Consider the following 15,562-nt stretch of genomic DNA (forward strand, 5'->3'; position numbering starts at 1 on the left):
ATCCATCTCCGGTTCAATGCCGGCATAGCCGATGCTGGAAAGATGGATCTTGCTGAGATTCGGCCGGATTCGGCCCTTATGCCCGGCCTTATCTCGCATGTCGTGATAATCGTCATGTTTTATACTGGGAACAACCGATGTTCAGAGTTTTCTTGGTGTTTAGATAAGAATCTATTTATACAGTGGCTAGACCATGTTAAAGTCGGTCAGATCCAAGCTCTAATGTTGACGTCATTGATGAAATTTCTGAATTCAATGAGACTGACTGGGCTTTTCTTCTACAACAATGGTTGTTTTCTGGGAAAGACTCTGATTTGCAAGCTGTTGTTCACAGCCTCTCAGTGGAGGAGTTGGCGTGTAAGCCATTTTGCGGTTTATTATCCTACCGTTATCTCTGTGGAGAATACCTTCACTGCTCATAAATGTTGCCACTCAAGTTCGTTGACGACCTAGTTCTAGTTCTATTTGGGTCCAAAGGCAAGCTTACTGACATAATAGCAAGTTATTTATTGCTTTCTATATAGCATTGCTAGTTCCAGAGTCTTTAATTAAATCTGTTACGGGTAGTTAAGCTTACAAGTCTCCAGGGTATGTAAAGCCCAGGAATGATGTCATTTCTCCAAAATCCCCAGGTGAGCGAACTCAAGCGCAAAAACGGAGCCAACAGGTGGAACAGACTCACCATTGCTTAACGCCGATAAGGCTGAATAAAATGAACTACTGAGAAAGAGACATAGCAAGAGACTCAAGGGTCCTCTCCAGTCATGACTCCACTCAATCGGGCTTCTCGGTATCTCTGAGCCCTTGTCATCATGGTCAAGCTCTTCAGTTAGCGCAATGCCCCAACCAGTGAAAACACAGCACTTCTACCCCGCAAACAGCACTATCAGTAGCCTAAACCGAGTCTTCGGGGGGCAAGCTTATCACTACGGAACCCCATCGGAAGCCGGTGGTACATACGCCCTCTCATCGCCCTTATCTCTACGGAATGCCCCCCAGTCCCCGTCACAAACATCCCCAAACCACCACAGACCACAATGCCTCGCCCAATAGTCCCAGCGCACCAACGCCAAAGAGCAGCAGAAGCCTGCAACCTGTGTCGCGAGACGAAAAAGAGATGCAGCGGCTCAGCGCCCTGTACGCAATGTGTCCGTCGCGGTCTTGAGTCGCAGTGCTTCATCACCTATGCTCCGAGGGGTTCGAGAACAAGAGCTCGCGCTGAAGCTGCAAAGGCTGCGGCGGCGGGTTCGGTGACGACGGAGCAGATGAGTGCGGGTTCGCATCAGAGCAGTCAGCCGATGGAGACGGATGAGGGGTATAGACCTTTGTCGCCGTCGCATTCGCAGCAGGATGATGAGAAGGACAGCCAGACTGAAGCATCGAATCCACCGCGGATGCTGCTGAACTCGAGAGGCGAAAGAGGTATGAAAGCCTGTCACAATTGCCGATGAAATGCTTATTTGTTAGTCTATATTGGAGGCGCAGCGTCAATCTCGTTTCTGCAGATTGTACGAAATTTGGTGTCGCAGCAAATTGGACCATCGGCATTTTCTCACAATGAGAAGAGCGACACCATGCTTGAGATTGAATCACCAACAGCTACAACACACGATGAGACGAGTGCGATGAGATTAAGTCCCGATCAGAAGCAGCAATATTTAAGGTCTTATTACGTAGTGGTATGTCTACACCAACAATCATCGAATGTATGCTAATGAAAGCAGACCGAAGCATTAATCCACGTCTTTGACGCGTCAGAACTCGAGACTCTCCTCAATCTAGACGACGACACAGGCTACTCCCCATCTCCCAATCTCTCACCTCTCAAACAAGCCTCAATAGACCTAGTAATCGCAATCGGCGCTCAATGCGAGTCCCTCTCCAGCGCGAAAACAATAGGCCAAGCATATTTCCGCCGCGCTCGCAGCCAAGCATTCGTCGGCTTCCTCGAAGATCCAGACCTAGATATGGTCCGCACATTCCTCCTCATGGCATTCTTCATGCTCGGCGAGTGTAGAAGAAACGCAGCATTTATGTATCTCGGAGTCGCTGCAAAAGCCGCCCTCGCTCTAGGTCTGCATAGCAGAGAGTCTTATGCTGCGAAGCCAGGTCCGGAGGATCAGGCAAAGTAAGTTTGGGCCTTTATAGTGATTCGGATGTGGCTAATGGCTTAGGTTGCGGGTATGGATGAGCGTGTGTATCCTTGATAAGCTTGTTAATTCGCTTCTCGGCCGCCCATCCGCTTCTGCCCAGATCCGATCGAATAGCAGTAGTAAATTGGATGACGTCGCGCAGAAGGGCGATAGCATCACCGAGCATTTGATGGCGTCAAACAGAGTTTCCACTATCATCAACGATATCACAGATACGCTTTATGACCAGAAAAAGGTCACGACTGCCATTGTAGAGCAGTTCCTCCAAGACATTGAACGCTGGAAACGAGAGCTTCCTGCTTCGGTCAAGATACCCTCAGCAGATCCCAGTCCAGGAACAGTAACGCAGCAACACGGCGCGATTGCCAAGGTTTACGTGTCGTGTCTGTATTACCTGGCTGTTATGCTCGTTTCCAGACCGTTTTTGGTCTCGGCACTTACATCCAAGGGTCTTGGAAAGGGAGCCCATACTCAGCTGGCCGCTGCGTGTCTTGATGCAGCAATGTATCTGTCGCAAACATGTTCCGAAGCTCTCAACGCTGGGCTACTACAAGGGAACATGTGCATTATGAAGTAAGTTCACTGGCTATCTACAATGATCTACATTCTAACAGCCTACAGAGCCCTCGTCTTCGCATCAGGACTCGTACTCGGTCTAGAGATATTCGCCAAATACCCCGTTGAATCAGACATTAGCAACGCATTCGAAGGCGCCAAAGACGTCCTCAGGCATTTAGCAACGCAAAGTCCACAAGCAGCGCACTATCTTGACATTCTGACAACTCTGTCTGGGGCTATTGACAAGCGACGAGCAAACGAGGCATCTAGTGGAAGAAGCCGCTACGTCTCCAAGCTGTTCAGTCTGGATGCACCGCCTGAAACGGCAGGGTCACAGTCTGCCCAGCAGATGCTGGATACAATGTTTCCTTTCACAGATACTCAGACTGGTCCGATGATGGATGATTCAATGCAGGATTGGGTGTTTCAGCAGCCTGATGGCGGGGATTTTAGTTTGGACTGGGAGACGTTGAATGTATCGTTATGGGATACGTATCCATTTTTATCATGAGTTAGCTGTCTGTAAAACTGTATGAATTGATGAGCCTGTATGAACAATCAACATTTTCAATATCTTTCGTAACAACCGTCGTGATAATACCGACACTGACTCCTCGCATCAACCTCCGCTAATCATCGGTACAATTGATCAAGCGACTACCCCAGAAATCTCCATCCACGATCCGCAGATCCGCACAGAGGCTACCGCAAACACGCGGGTGCTATCAGCAAAACGGGGGCAGTGCGTTACCCGACGCTAGCGGATATCGCACCACTTCCGTGCTGTGGACTTCCGCTATCTCCAGATAACCTATCGTGAATACGGAACTTCCGAAAATTGCAGCCGCAGGCGGTTCAAGTTGTTGATAGTGGTTGCAGGGCGGGTATGAACTCTGAATGGTTGGCGATCCGGGGTAGATAACGTTTGGACGTGAGGAAGCTAAATAGTGATGGTTGCTCGACTTCAAATCGAATTAATTCATCATCATCAACTCATTCAATACAATAACATCTCATCTCATCCTACAGTCACTCAATCTCAACATCTCAACTTGACTCCTCATCATATCTCACATCCTCTCACATCTTCACACCTTCACACCTTCACACCTTCAAAATGATCAAGGACAACGCCCCCACGATGCCCAACTGGAAGCGCCTCAACGTTGGCGTCATCGGCGGTGGCATCGGTGGCATGTCAGTAGCCATCGCTCTCCGCCGCGCAGGCCACGACGTCACCATCTACGAGCGCTCAGACTTTGCCGGTGAAGTCGGCGCCTCAGTATCCTGCGCCGCCAACGGAACCCGCTGGCTGCACGAGTGGGACGTCGACGTCGCCAAGGGTGACCCCGTCGTTCTCAAGAAGCTCATCAACCGCGACTGGAAGACCGGCGAGCCTGTCAGTGTGTACGATCTCGATGACTACGAGAAGCGATGGGGTTTCGTGTACAACATGTTCCACAGGCAATACATGCACGCTATGCTCAAGGACACTGCTATGGGCGAGGGAGAGGGTACCCCTGCTAAGCTACTGGTCAACCACAAGTGCTCCGCTATCGACTTCCCCACAGGCACTATCACTTTTGAGAATGGTGTCACTGCCAAGCACGATCTTATCATTGGTGCTGATGGTATTGGCTCTGCTGTACGAAAGATCCTCGGCATCAACCCTGAGAAGAAGCCCTCCGACCAGAGCTGCCTCCACTGCAACGTCACAACCGAAGAGGCCGTCAAGGCTGGTCTCGTCGACTACTCACTAAACAGTGCTCTTGAGTACTGGGGCGGTCAAGAAGGAAAGTGGGACAAGATCGTCCTCTCTCCTTGCAACGGTGGCAAGCTTCTCTCATACTACTGCTTCTTCCCTCGCGAGCAGGGTGACTACACAACACAGGCCTGGGGATCTGAGGACCTCCCCACCGAGGATCTCCTCAAGCCTTACCCTGAGCTCGACCGCCAAGTCTTTGGACATCTTGCCATTGGAAAGGAAATCCAGCCCTGGCGTCTGTGGGTTCACCAGCCTTACCCCTACATTGCCAAGGAGAATGTCTGCCTTCTCGGAGATGCTGGTCACCCCATGATGCCTCACCAGTCTCAGGGTGCATGCATGGCTATTGAGGATGCTGCTGCTCTTGGTATCCTGTTCAGCAAGCGATACTTCAACGGTGATGTCAAGCAGGCTCTTTCTGTCTACGACAAGGTCCGCCTCCCCCGAGCTACACGCGTCCAAGCCGCCGCTGCCAAGGCTGCCTACAACATTAACGAGCGAATTGGTAAGTCATTCGATATTCCATAATTGTGATTCATGCTAACTGTGTCAGGCTTCTCTGTCAACAAGGACATTTCCACATACAAGGTTGAGAACGAGAAGGAGGTCCTCACCATCGAGGAGATGAACACATATGATATGTACAAGGATATCGAGGAGAAGTTGGCCAAGGCACAAGGAGAGAAGTACGCTGGTGGCTTCCTCAACGGTCTGCCTCTGGGTCTTGAGCTGCCTAACGGTGTCATTGTCGGTGCATAAATGGGAAAAGAGGAGTTTGGGAATTTGATATCTTAGCTTTGTCATAGTCGGTTTTCAAAATGTCAAATTGGTTCACTAACCTATCGCCTCGTTTCCTCATACTTCATGTCTCCACCTCTGCAGGCAGATCGAGGCTATAACTAGTTCACACCCTGGTCGAACTTTCGATCATGCTGGTGGATCACCTAGGGTGTTGGGCAGTCTGGCCACTTTCCAAGCGTCTTAACCACTCCCATATTCGGCAAGATTCAGGGATTTGCAACGGTTGGGATCTGCAGGCCCATGTCAAGTCTAACACTGACAGCTGCGGTCTAGTCCAGAATCTGACTGGCTGTCTATGTCAGGTACCCGTTCATTAGTTTACATATCTGTTCCGTACGATTATGTACAGGTTGACGAGGGGAACCCTGACCCCCGAGCTATTATCCAACCTCTTCATCGTATGGACACTATCTTGTAGTATTAGAGGCTACAGAAACGGTATTGAAGGCACATATCAATCTTGCTAGTCTCATAGACCGTGGTATTGTGATCGCAACGGGTCAACAGGTGTAGCAAGAGGCTAGTCCCTTGGGTCATTGACATAAAGCTCAACGCCAAGCTCACTTTACCTAGACTAACACACTATCAGGATGATTTTTGAAACGGGATACATAGTCACAGCGTCTGACTTCATGTATATGAAGCTTCGCTCTCTTAAACCATCCTCAAGGAATCTGTGTGATGCTCATGTACCTCTTGTCACTGAGCTCGTAGAGGTGCTCTACTCTGCATCGCGATTGTAGGATATATCTCGCCATATGATCCTCGCTTTGATCAACTTCAGAAGATCAGGATGTTCAGATCTGCTGCTTCCGATCGCAATATCCAAATAATACATACAATACTGTTTCAGCAGCTCACCAGGCATCACGTCACTGAAAACTCGCACCGAATGTACATCGTTGATGAAAACTGTTGTGTTCTACTATGATTCTATTTCTTGTATGCTGCGGCAGCTCCAGTATCCTGTCAATCATTAGCATCACATCTCTCATCCGCAGTGAAGTCCTCACCAAATACACCTGGTAAAATTTGAGCCGATACTTTCCGTCAGCAGCCGTCTTCTCCAACTCGGCCCTCCCCGCCCACTCAATCTCTGCCGAGCCGCCATTCTTCAGCTGCAAAGCCACTGAACCATGGAGCATGACCTCGTCTGAACCCGCGCCAAACGGATACACCTTGTTGAGAGTGTGCTTCCGCGACGCAACAGCCTCCCACATTCCTTGCCTCAAAGTGGTGATTTCTACACCGTCAATGCCTGCTCATCCGCCTGACTGGAGACTTACCAGTGTGACCTGAAGCCTTCTTTGATGCGAGAACAAACGTCGCGTCCTTCGCAAACATGTCCACATACTTGTCGGTCTCCCCGGGGGTGTCGGACACGGCATAAAAGGCCTGGAGGAACTGGATAACGTGCGGTTGAACCGACTGATCCGAGGGACTCTGCACAGAATACGACTGTTCCATTTTGACGTTTCGTTAGGTGATCTTGTGATGATTCTGAATTGCGCTGTCTCAAAGCTTGTGCGTTGCAGTTTATCTCAATAATGTGTCGCTCCGTGACCCTGCTTCCGACTTCCGATAGTGGACTTCGGATCTTCCTTAGTGAGCGCTCCCACTGTAATCAGTGAGTGACGATCTTACCCCGCAGGCTGATCGGACCGCGGGCAAATGCCGTTCCTGTTAAGGTTTAGCATTGACGGTGCATTATCCGCTCGTCCAAACGGAATCAACGGAATTTACTGTACGAGGCGGGTGCATTATCCGGAATGGGGTAATGCGGTCTCATATGGTGGTATTGTATCGAAGTTTATAGTTATCGAGTTGAATATATATGACCGTGTTCAACTCCAGATAACAAAACATACTCATCATCAATTCACTCTCTCCCATCATCTCCACTTCACACATATCACATTCATCATGCTCGGCAAGGTTGCTCTTGAGGAAGCTTTCGCTCTCCCCCGTCACAAGGAGCGAACACGATGGTGGGCTGGTCTCTTTGCCATCGACCCTGATAAGCACGCTGCCGAGATCAACGACATCACAGACCAGCGCATCAAGTACATGAACGAGCATGGCGTTGGCTACACAATTCTTTCATACACTGCACCTGGTGTGCAAGATGTCTGGGACCCCAAGGAGGCTCAGGCTCTAGCTGTTGAGGTCAACGATTATATCGCCGATGCTATCAAGGCTCACCCTGATCGTCTCGGTGCTTTTGCGTAAGTCATATGTCACATATCCATAACGTCACTAACAGCTTCAGCACTCTCTCTATGCACGACCCCAAGGAAGCTGCTGAGGAGCTCCGAAGAGTTGTCACCAAGTATGGCTTCAAGGGTGCCCTTGTCAACGACACTCAACGAGCTGGTGCAGACGGAGACGACATGATCTTCTACGACGGCCCTGAGTGGGATGTCTTCTGGTCCACAGTTACAGACTTGGACGTCCCCTTCTACCTCCACCCCCGCAACCCCACAGGCTCCATCCACGAGAAGCTCTGGGCCAAGCGCAGCTGGCTCATTGGTCCTCCTCTGAGCTTCGCCCAGGGTGTCAGCCTTCACGCCCTGGGTATGGTTACCAACGGTGTCTTTGACAGACATCCCAAGCTCCAGATCGTTCTCGGCCATCTCGGCGAGCATATTCCCTTCGACATGTGGCGAATCAACCACTGGTTCGAGGATATCAAGAAGCCTCTTGGTCTGTCTTGCAAGTTGACTATCCGAGAATACTTTGCCCGCAACTTGTGGATCACCACCAGTGGACACTTCTCTACATCAACGCTGCAGTTCTGTCTTGGAGAGGTTGGAGCTGATCGTATTCTGTTCTCTATCGATTATCCTTTCGAGAACTTTTCAGATGCTTGCACGTGGTATGATGGTCTGGCTATTAATGATGTTGATAAGAGAAAGATTGGAAAGGATAACGCCAAGAAGCTGTTCAAGCTTCCTCAGTTCTACCAGAGCGAGGACTAAAAGGGAAAATGGAGTTAATTCAATCAAGTACATAAATGCAATAGAATAACAGAATGTTGAGCGTTTTGATTGGACACGACCCTGAGTGACTCAAACCTGTACCCTTATTAATACTCATTGAGAGTCCTTTTGGTTGGCAGTATGATTTTATGTAGGCAAAAGCTGGTTGGAATTTGCTATGAAGATAATTCAAATTCAACGGAAACCATGCAATGTCAGAATCCGAGTCCTCATGACCTCTCGTCCTTGCTTTCCATCATGTCATTCGGCAACAGAGCTGTTGTAATCACACAACCCAGCATAACACCACCAGCAAGATACAGCACGCTGTTGATGTCTCCCTGTCCATTCTCGCCCGTGCGTCCATACAGATGCTGTGCAATCAATGGACTCACAATGCCGAACAGGCGACCCCAAAATCCTGCAATACCACAGGCTGTCCCACGGATAGGCGCAGGGAAAGCTTCAGGCGTCCAACCGTAAAGAACAGCGTTGAACATGGACTGGAAGAAGTACTCCATAGTGAAGAGACCTTCGTTCTTGGCACGCGTATCGACTGTTGAGAAAAGAATGATGGAGATGCCCATTAGTGCAGCTGATAGCACCATTGTCCACTTGCGGCCAATAGCTGGGATGCGGTAGAGTGTTGCACCGAGGAGTACTCCGACGATACCGGGTGCGTACGTGTAGATGTAAGCAGCATATGTCGATTTGAGACTTACGGATGCAGCGCCATTCTTAAGAGCAAGGATACTTGGCAAGTAGAAGCCTAGCCTGTTAGAAATGCTACAACAAGATCATACTCAACTTACCAGCGACAGTGAATCCCCAATAGTCCATGATATACGTCAACCATACAAGAACTGTAAGACGAGTCATCTTGGGACTAGAAAACAGCATCTTGTATCTTGATAGCTCAAGCTTGGCCTTTTGAGACCACGCCATGTTGAGCTGCTTTGTTCCCGCTCCCAAAGCAGGAGTTGCACTATTACCACTTCCAAGAGAACTATCATCTGCTTGGAGTGACTCAAATAGCTCAAGAGTAAGTCCGCACTGCTTCTTATTCACTTCGGCCATATGTTGAAGCGTCTCAATCGCCTGGCCGTCACGGCCGCGATAGATGAGAAACTTGGGAGTCTCACGGAAGTTGAAGACGAAAAAGCGAAGGATGAAGACGGCGAGAGTGATGCCGCCAATTGTGAAGAGAAGATACCGCCATCCCATGTTGTCACCGCGGGAACAGCATGCTTCTCCTGCTTCGGCATTGTTGCATGATACTAGAGGGTCAGGCTCAGAGAAATTGGGAGAGCATGCGTAGACGGGGATGAAGCCAAAGGCGATGGCACTGCAGAGGACGACTCCAATAGGTTGGAAGACGGACAAACAGGCCAAGAGGAATCGTTTGTTCTGCCAACATTAGTAAAGTTCCTTTGGCGAGCCTGCTCAACGTGCCTGGGGAATGAACTCGAGAGTAATTGTCGTGTCGATGGGGATATTTCCTCCTACACCAAAGCCGACAAAAGCTGTCAACACGAGAAAAGTAGTGTAATTATTAGATGCACCAAGGCAGAGCCCAAATATCGACGAAATGAGACATGTCAAGTTGAACGCCCAGCGACGACCTAAAAATATCAGCAAACATCTCAGCCAAAGGAAGTGAATCTCCATGTAGAGGACCTGTCACGGCAAACGATCCAAGAGCATCATACCAATAATATCCGCCAAAAAGCCCCAAACAAACGCCCCCGCCGTAAGCCCAGCATTAAAGCTCGTCGAGATATTCCCCGACTCGTCATCCCCAAAGCCCAGCTCCTGCTGCAGCGGCCCAAGCACAAGCCCAAAAGCCTGAGCCCAGAGAAGATCAAGCAGATAGCCGAAGCCGCAGAGACCCCAGATGTACCACTGGTATTTGCCCATTCCTTGGGCGTCGATCTCGCGGTTGATGAGGACGCATTTCTTCTCGTAGAGGGTTAGGCCGTCGAGGTCGTGGAGGAGCGGGTTGCGGGAGTTGTAGCCTTGTGCGTTTTCAACCTGCGCTGAGGGGAGAGTGTCGCCGTCTACTTTGGACATTTCTTCTGAGGGAGGCATGCTATAGGTTTCCGTAAACAAGGGATTCACTTGCGTAACTTCACGTCTCAGTTGCTGATGGAATGCAAAGATAAACAGTACGAGAATCTCGCCATTGCTATCTAGTGTTTAAGGGATCTGCAATCTCATGTCACACCAGTTACAACTTTAATCAAGCCATCATTGGTCTTTGCTATTCAGTCGTTGATGTCATTTTGTACTGATGAGGTGATGCCCTGAACATTTTGATTGGTCCGGAGCTTCTCCTCAGCCATGCAGTCATCTAAACCCGGCTGTATCCTTTGTTTGTCTCGTGTTGGACCAAAGGCAGCAATTTAGGCTATCAGGGGGCGAGCGGCACGATAGCTAATCTGGTAATCGCTGAGTTGTTTCCGGTTTAGGTCCGTCTGCAAGACGTAAATGTGACGATCACAAAATTGGCGGTCAAGGGTAGGTAATGAATGATGTTATGCAGTATTAGATGGATGTTCAGATTTTCGCTGCATGAGTGCGGTTCTTAAATACCGCTTATTGAAGTTACGTACAATACTGTGGGCAATTTAGGGTATTTGTTTTGTATCCTGAGAGGAATACACAGAGATTTGTAACCAGCATGACTAGTCAATTCTATGCACCTCAACCCAACTAAGGTTTGGGACGACATAGTGATCACGCTTCCATTTGAACAGAATAGGATAATAATAATTTAATGCTAGTTTTTAAAATTGATTTTTATACTTTGAAAAGATATAGCAAGAAATATCACGAGAGACAATAGCAATTAAGTTTGAATAAAGTATATAACTGTCATCTCAGTATTATCTATAATGTAATTTATTGCTCTAGGTCCATGATAACTTAACTCTAGACCTTAGTATAAAGAAGACTCCAACTGCATATTTCAAAATAGTTCATGGCATAAAGGCATTTAATCGCGCTTAGATGGAACGCAGGATGGCATGCAAGTGCGTTCCCTGGAAAACCATGGAAGCATTACAAGCTTCAATGACATATCCATATATGTAGTGAGTGAAGAGCCTTGTGCGACTCCTCTCAATTCCCTATATAATTCAAATAAAAAACAGTAGATATCCAGCATGAACCCATAGATACTCATGCAGCCAACAGCGCGTTCTGATCAACGCGACGCGTACGCGACACGACTCTGGATGCGCATCGGATTATTAGTCACCGAGATCGATCTTCCCCACCAGATCGAAGAATCTGTGTCTCCAGAGATTAGCGTGGAGTCAAGATCTATACTAACCTTACTCTAAGCTCAAATCGGTGAAACCTTTGACGCGAGGCCCACCTGAGTCATTGACGTCAGCAGCAAAGTCAAGCCCGTCATGACTTACTTGTATCATGCATATATCAATTTGTCCTTGCAAGAAATTCCTGGTCTGTCAAAGGCTTGCGATAATTTTGTTAGCGATTGATCTTGGTATCTATGTCTCAGGAACCGTTCAATACTGATATTGAGCACGACGGCGCAGGACTGATGGCTCAGAACGGAGATAAAGGTAGAGATGGGCGGAAGAAGGTGTTGGTTGTAGGTGCTGGTGCAGCTGGGTAAGTTGAGTTCGACTCAGAATTCTGGAAGATACTGACAAAAACAGCATGTCTACTGCTTACCATCTTTCGGAACATCCAGATAAATTCGACGTGACCCTGATTGATGCAGTTGACTACTGCGGCGGTCAAGCATTCTCCATTCCGATTGACAAAGAACGACATGGAGCTTCCTGGTGCAACCAAGGTGTCCAAGGAGGATCTTACATCTTTCATCATACCGTTACCATGTTCTCCAGACAGGGCTATCGCGCAGACCCTTGCAACCTGCACGTTTCGTTCGGCAAAGACGAGACGTTCTGGAATAACGTATTTCCAACTCAACTTCTGGTGCGCCATCAGAAGGAAGTTCGTCGCCTGACCACCGTTCTCAAGTTCATGCGCTGGTTCGAGATTTTCTTCGCCCTGCTTCCGCTGAAGCTTGTCTTCAAGCTGTTTTTATTCTCCGAGGAATTCACCAACAATATTGCTCTGCCGATGACGGCGCTGTTCCTCGGAACCGGCAATGCTACGCCTGAAGTTCCTGCGATTATGTTTGAGAGATTATGTACTTCACCAACTTATGGAATGTGGTATCCGTCCGATAGAAATACCGTCATTAGCAACCAACCACCCATGATTGTGTTCCCCAAATTCTCAGAGTTCTACGAGACCTGGAGAAAGGATCTTGTTTCTCGCGGAGTCACCGTTCGACTTTCAACAGAGTTGACCGAGATTGTCCAGAGAAACAAGAATGGCGTTGTTGTGAAGCTCAAGCCGAGGACACCGATGCCAGATCATCATAACCCCAACGGCGGTGATCCCGATGCACCCGTTGGCGAGGAGAAATACGACGAGATTGTGCTCTGCTGTCTCGCCGACACGGCAAAGAAAGTCCTCGGCAGGACCGCCACCTGGAAAGAGAAGAAGGTCTTAGGTTCCGCAAAATTCAGCGACGATATTACAATCACTCACAATGATTCCGACTACATGAAGAAACACTACGAGAACTTTTATCGTGATGATTTGGCTGTCGCGAACGTCAACGGGACGGACCAATCGGATCGTCTGGCGTTTGCAAAGACAGAATATCGACCCATGTACTACATCAAGATGTACCCAGAGGACAAGTCCAAGCTTGAAATGTGCTTCGACTGCACGAACTACCAGAGCCAATTCCCTGAAAAGGTACCCTTTGAGCAACATGTCTTCCAGACTATTTATCTCAACAAAGATCGGGACAGCAAGCTTTGGACTGATAATGAGATTGCCGAGGATAAGATCATTCGAAAGGACTGGTGGCATCAACTCTGTCACGGCTATACTCATTATCTGTTTGTCATTCCGTGGATGATGTTCCTCAACGCCAAAAATCACACTCGCTTCGCAGCGTCTTGGACTCTTGTCAACGCCCACGAAGTCGCCGTCATGTCCGGAATTGCAGCTGCCGTGGATCTAGGCGCCAACTACCCTGAAGACCTGGAGAACGACAAGTTTGCGTTCTTGTGTTTCCGACTCTACTATCTTCTTACATATGGAAAATGGTACAAAAGACATTTTACGTCCAAGAAGTATTTAAAGTCTCAAACTACCGAGAGTCAGGCTGCTGCTGATGGGAAGAGTTGGGCTACTGGGCTTTATGGCAGTGTTTACAAGGGACCTGGTGTTTCGGAGGTGGAGAGGAGTGCTTGGAGGGAGGAAATTAAGAAGGGATCTAGTACTGGCAACTTGTCTTGAGATAGGAGTAGAGTACAGACTTGAGATTGAATGGGATGAGCGATTTCATTGTTTGTACCAATGACACTGACTACTCCGTACTCGCTAGTTGCAACTAATGTCACATGCAGTATCAAGCTAGCACGTGTTCGTGTTGGGGAATTAACTATGCTGTGCCCTATGTTTGCTTGGCAGGGGTATTGTTGGTGTCCTATTGCGTGACTTTCGATGGCTTGCGACCCCGGACAGTTTTGTTAATCACCTTCTCTTTCAAAAACTCTCATATAAAATAGCGCTAAGCTGTTCAAGAGAGAGAACCACGTAGTTCAGGTAGTCCATTTATTCTAGGTAACAACTTGACTCTTCGTTCACACTCTCGTCTCACCGATTTAACTAAGGCTGACCTCACGGCAAATGCCCCCTCACATGTCGATCTTGACAGCGAATCGTGTATGCATGCGTAAACCTTAATCATGGAAGGATTGAGGGATTCTAGAAGACTGCTGCATCGATAGTAGTACTGTAGGGTATGATCACCCTCTATACCATACTCCGTAGAGTCCAAGGTAATTAAGCACTGCAGCCGGGCACCAGAATCGGAGGAACTTTTGCTACCCATGTCGATTTACAAAAGGGAAGGTCAGATCCGAGGTAAGACTGACTAGGAACTAGCCCGAGGAAGCCGTCGCCTGTCATATTCACTATCTGGCTGCTACCTATTCGAGACTATGTGTTGTTCTGTCCCTGGTTGGCCGGAGCAGTCTGGGTATAAGCTCTGGAAGATTGCAGATCATGGTGGAACCAATCATTTGGGGGTTCTCAGAAGAGCTAGAAGCTCGCAATCCCCAATACGCCACCCTCGGTTGGGGGGAGAGCTACAAGGGTTACTCCAAGTTTAAGTCAGGTTGACCTGCCCTTGCCACAAACAGCAGTTGGTTGATGTTGCAAGGTGAGATCCGTGGTGTCCTGGCGCCACTGGCTTGCATGTGTAGTGATCTAGGTCAATTGAAGGTATACTCTATTTCGACATGCCGCCGGTTGACGCCTCAGACACGACATCTTACGACAAAGCTTCACTGCGGGACTTGATTTCGATGACTGTAATCAACTCTGCTATCATCAGAACGGGGCAAAAAAGATATAAATCACTATCATGGCACGATCCATCGTTCATATCTAGGTTTCGCAATCGCTGATGGATACCGGCAATCTAGGTGGATTCATCACGGGAAGGCCGCGCCTCTCATCGTCCTCGTTATGGTCTTGAACGATAAATTGGGTGGTCAAGGCTGTGACACTAAGCAACATGGGGTTAACCCCCAGAGCTGGAAATGGTCACATGGGGTCACTTGGCGCCGCTTATACTCGGGAGAGGGGAATTCGTGTTCTTGAATAGACTTCAATACTTTATTCAACCCCTGGCAGCTTGTCTACTCAAGCTACTGTAGGACCCCAAGTTTTCTCTACTGCGTGCTGCTGGTGCTGTCGTGTAGGATAAGTCAGCAGATTCATTGGCAACCGGAAGCCCGGCACCAGCTTATCTGCGGGTATGTAGATACCTTCCTAAAGCGGTAGGTCGGGGACCGGCTGGTGGTGGTTGTGCGGGGCCCGAGGTTTGGAGCTATCAGCGATAGTGATAACGTAGACGGGCTGTGATTTGCTGTCCGAGGGTGCAGTGGTTGATCCTGAGGAAGTGTTCTAGAACAACCGCCCGCACGAGAGGAAGGGAAATGAAGAAATGGCACCATAGCGCGCTAGCTATGACCGTTTTTGCGACGTAACAGCAGTTTCGGGGGCAGATATGGTACACAGTCAGAACCTTGGTCTAGACCGCAAAAGGCTAATGCTCCTTTGACCAAGGGCCCATCGCATGACCAGCCTGTCGAGGTCGTGTTTGGAGAGACTCTGGGGTAAAGAGGAGCTGAAGCTCTGCGTCGTTTAGGTTCGTTGGAGAAAGACTGTTTCCCCCCTGC

At 48.8% G+C, this 15,562-nt stretch overlaps 6 protein-coding genes across 6 annotated transcripts; 4 read left to right on the top strand and 2 right to left on the bottom strand.

The window, feature by feature from the left end:
* Window positions 1-1,037: 1,037 nt before the first annotated feature.
* Window positions 1,038-3,222, top strand: FMAN_09839 (uncharacterized protein; the record flags this gene model as incomplete). Its single annotated transcript, XM_041820447.1, has 5 exons — window positions 1,038-1,422; window positions 1,468-1,679; window positions 1,725-2,128; window positions 2,175-2,726; window positions 2,775-3,222. 5 exons carry the CDS (start codon window positions 1,038-1,040, stop codon window positions 3,220-3,222), a joined length of 2,001 nt encoding a protein of 666 aa, XP_041686326.1.
* Window positions 3,223-3,852: 630 nt separating this feature from the next.
* On the top strand, window positions 3,853-5,235 carry FMAN_09840 (uncharacterized protein; the record flags this gene model as incomplete). The annotated part of the gene is made up of 2 exons (XM_041820448.1): window positions 3,853-4,981; window positions 5,030-5,235. 2 exons carry the CDS (start codon window positions 3,853-3,855, stop codon window positions 5,233-5,235), a joined length of 1,335 nt encoding a protein of 444 aa, XP_041686327.1.
* Window positions 5,236-6,210: 975 nt separating this feature from the next.
* On the bottom strand, window positions 6,211-6,744 carry FMAN_09841 (uncharacterized protein; the record flags this gene model as incomplete). Its single annotated transcript, XM_041820449.1, has 3 exons — window positions 6,211-6,243; window positions 6,291-6,520; window positions 6,564-6,744. 3 exons carry the CDS (start codon window positions 6,742-6,744, stop codon window positions 6,211-6,213), a joined length of 444 nt encoding a protein of 147 aa, XP_041686328.1.
* A 456-nt stretch (window positions 6,745-7,200) lies between these two features.
* Window positions 7,201-8,255, top strand: FMAN_09842 (uncharacterized protein; the record flags this gene model as incomplete). Its single annotated transcript, XM_041820450.1, has 2 exons — window positions 7,201-7,502; window positions 7,547-8,255. The coding sequence occupies 2 exons, from the start codon at window positions 7,201-7,203 to the stop codon at window positions 8,253-8,255; spliced, it is 1,011 nt and encodes a 336-aa protein (XP_041686329.1).
* Window positions 8,256-8,485: 230 nt separating this feature from the next.
* On the bottom strand, window positions 8,486-10,343 carry FMAN_09843 (uncharacterized protein; the record flags this gene model as incomplete). Its single annotated transcript, XM_041820451.1, has 4 exons — window positions 8,486-9,024; window positions 9,068-9,662; window positions 9,708-9,877; window positions 9,965-10,343. The coding sequence occupies 4 exons, from the start codon at window positions 10,341-10,343 to the stop codon at window positions 8,486-8,488; spliced, it is 1,683 nt and encodes a 560-aa protein (XP_041686330.1).
* A 1,429-nt stretch (window positions 10,344-11,772) lies between these two features.
* On the top strand, window positions 11,773-13,610 carry FMAN_09844 (uncharacterized protein; the record flags this gene model as incomplete). The annotated part of the gene is made up of 2 exons (XM_041820452.1): window positions 11,773-11,894; window positions 11,942-13,610. The coding sequence occupies 2 exons, from the start codon at window positions 11,773-11,775 to the stop codon at window positions 13,608-13,610; spliced, it is 1,791 nt and encodes a 596-aa protein (XP_041686331.1).
* Between the last annotated feature and the right edge of the window lie 1,952 nt (window positions 13,611-15,562).

This window comes from Fusarium mangiferae, assembly GCF_900044065.1.
Source record: "Fusarium mangiferae strain MRC7560 genome assembly, contig: FMAN_scaffold011, whole genome shotgun sequence".
Lineage (NCBI taxonomy): Eukaryota > Fungi > Ascomycota > Sordariomycetes > Hypocreales > Nectriaceae > Fusarium > Fusarium mangiferae.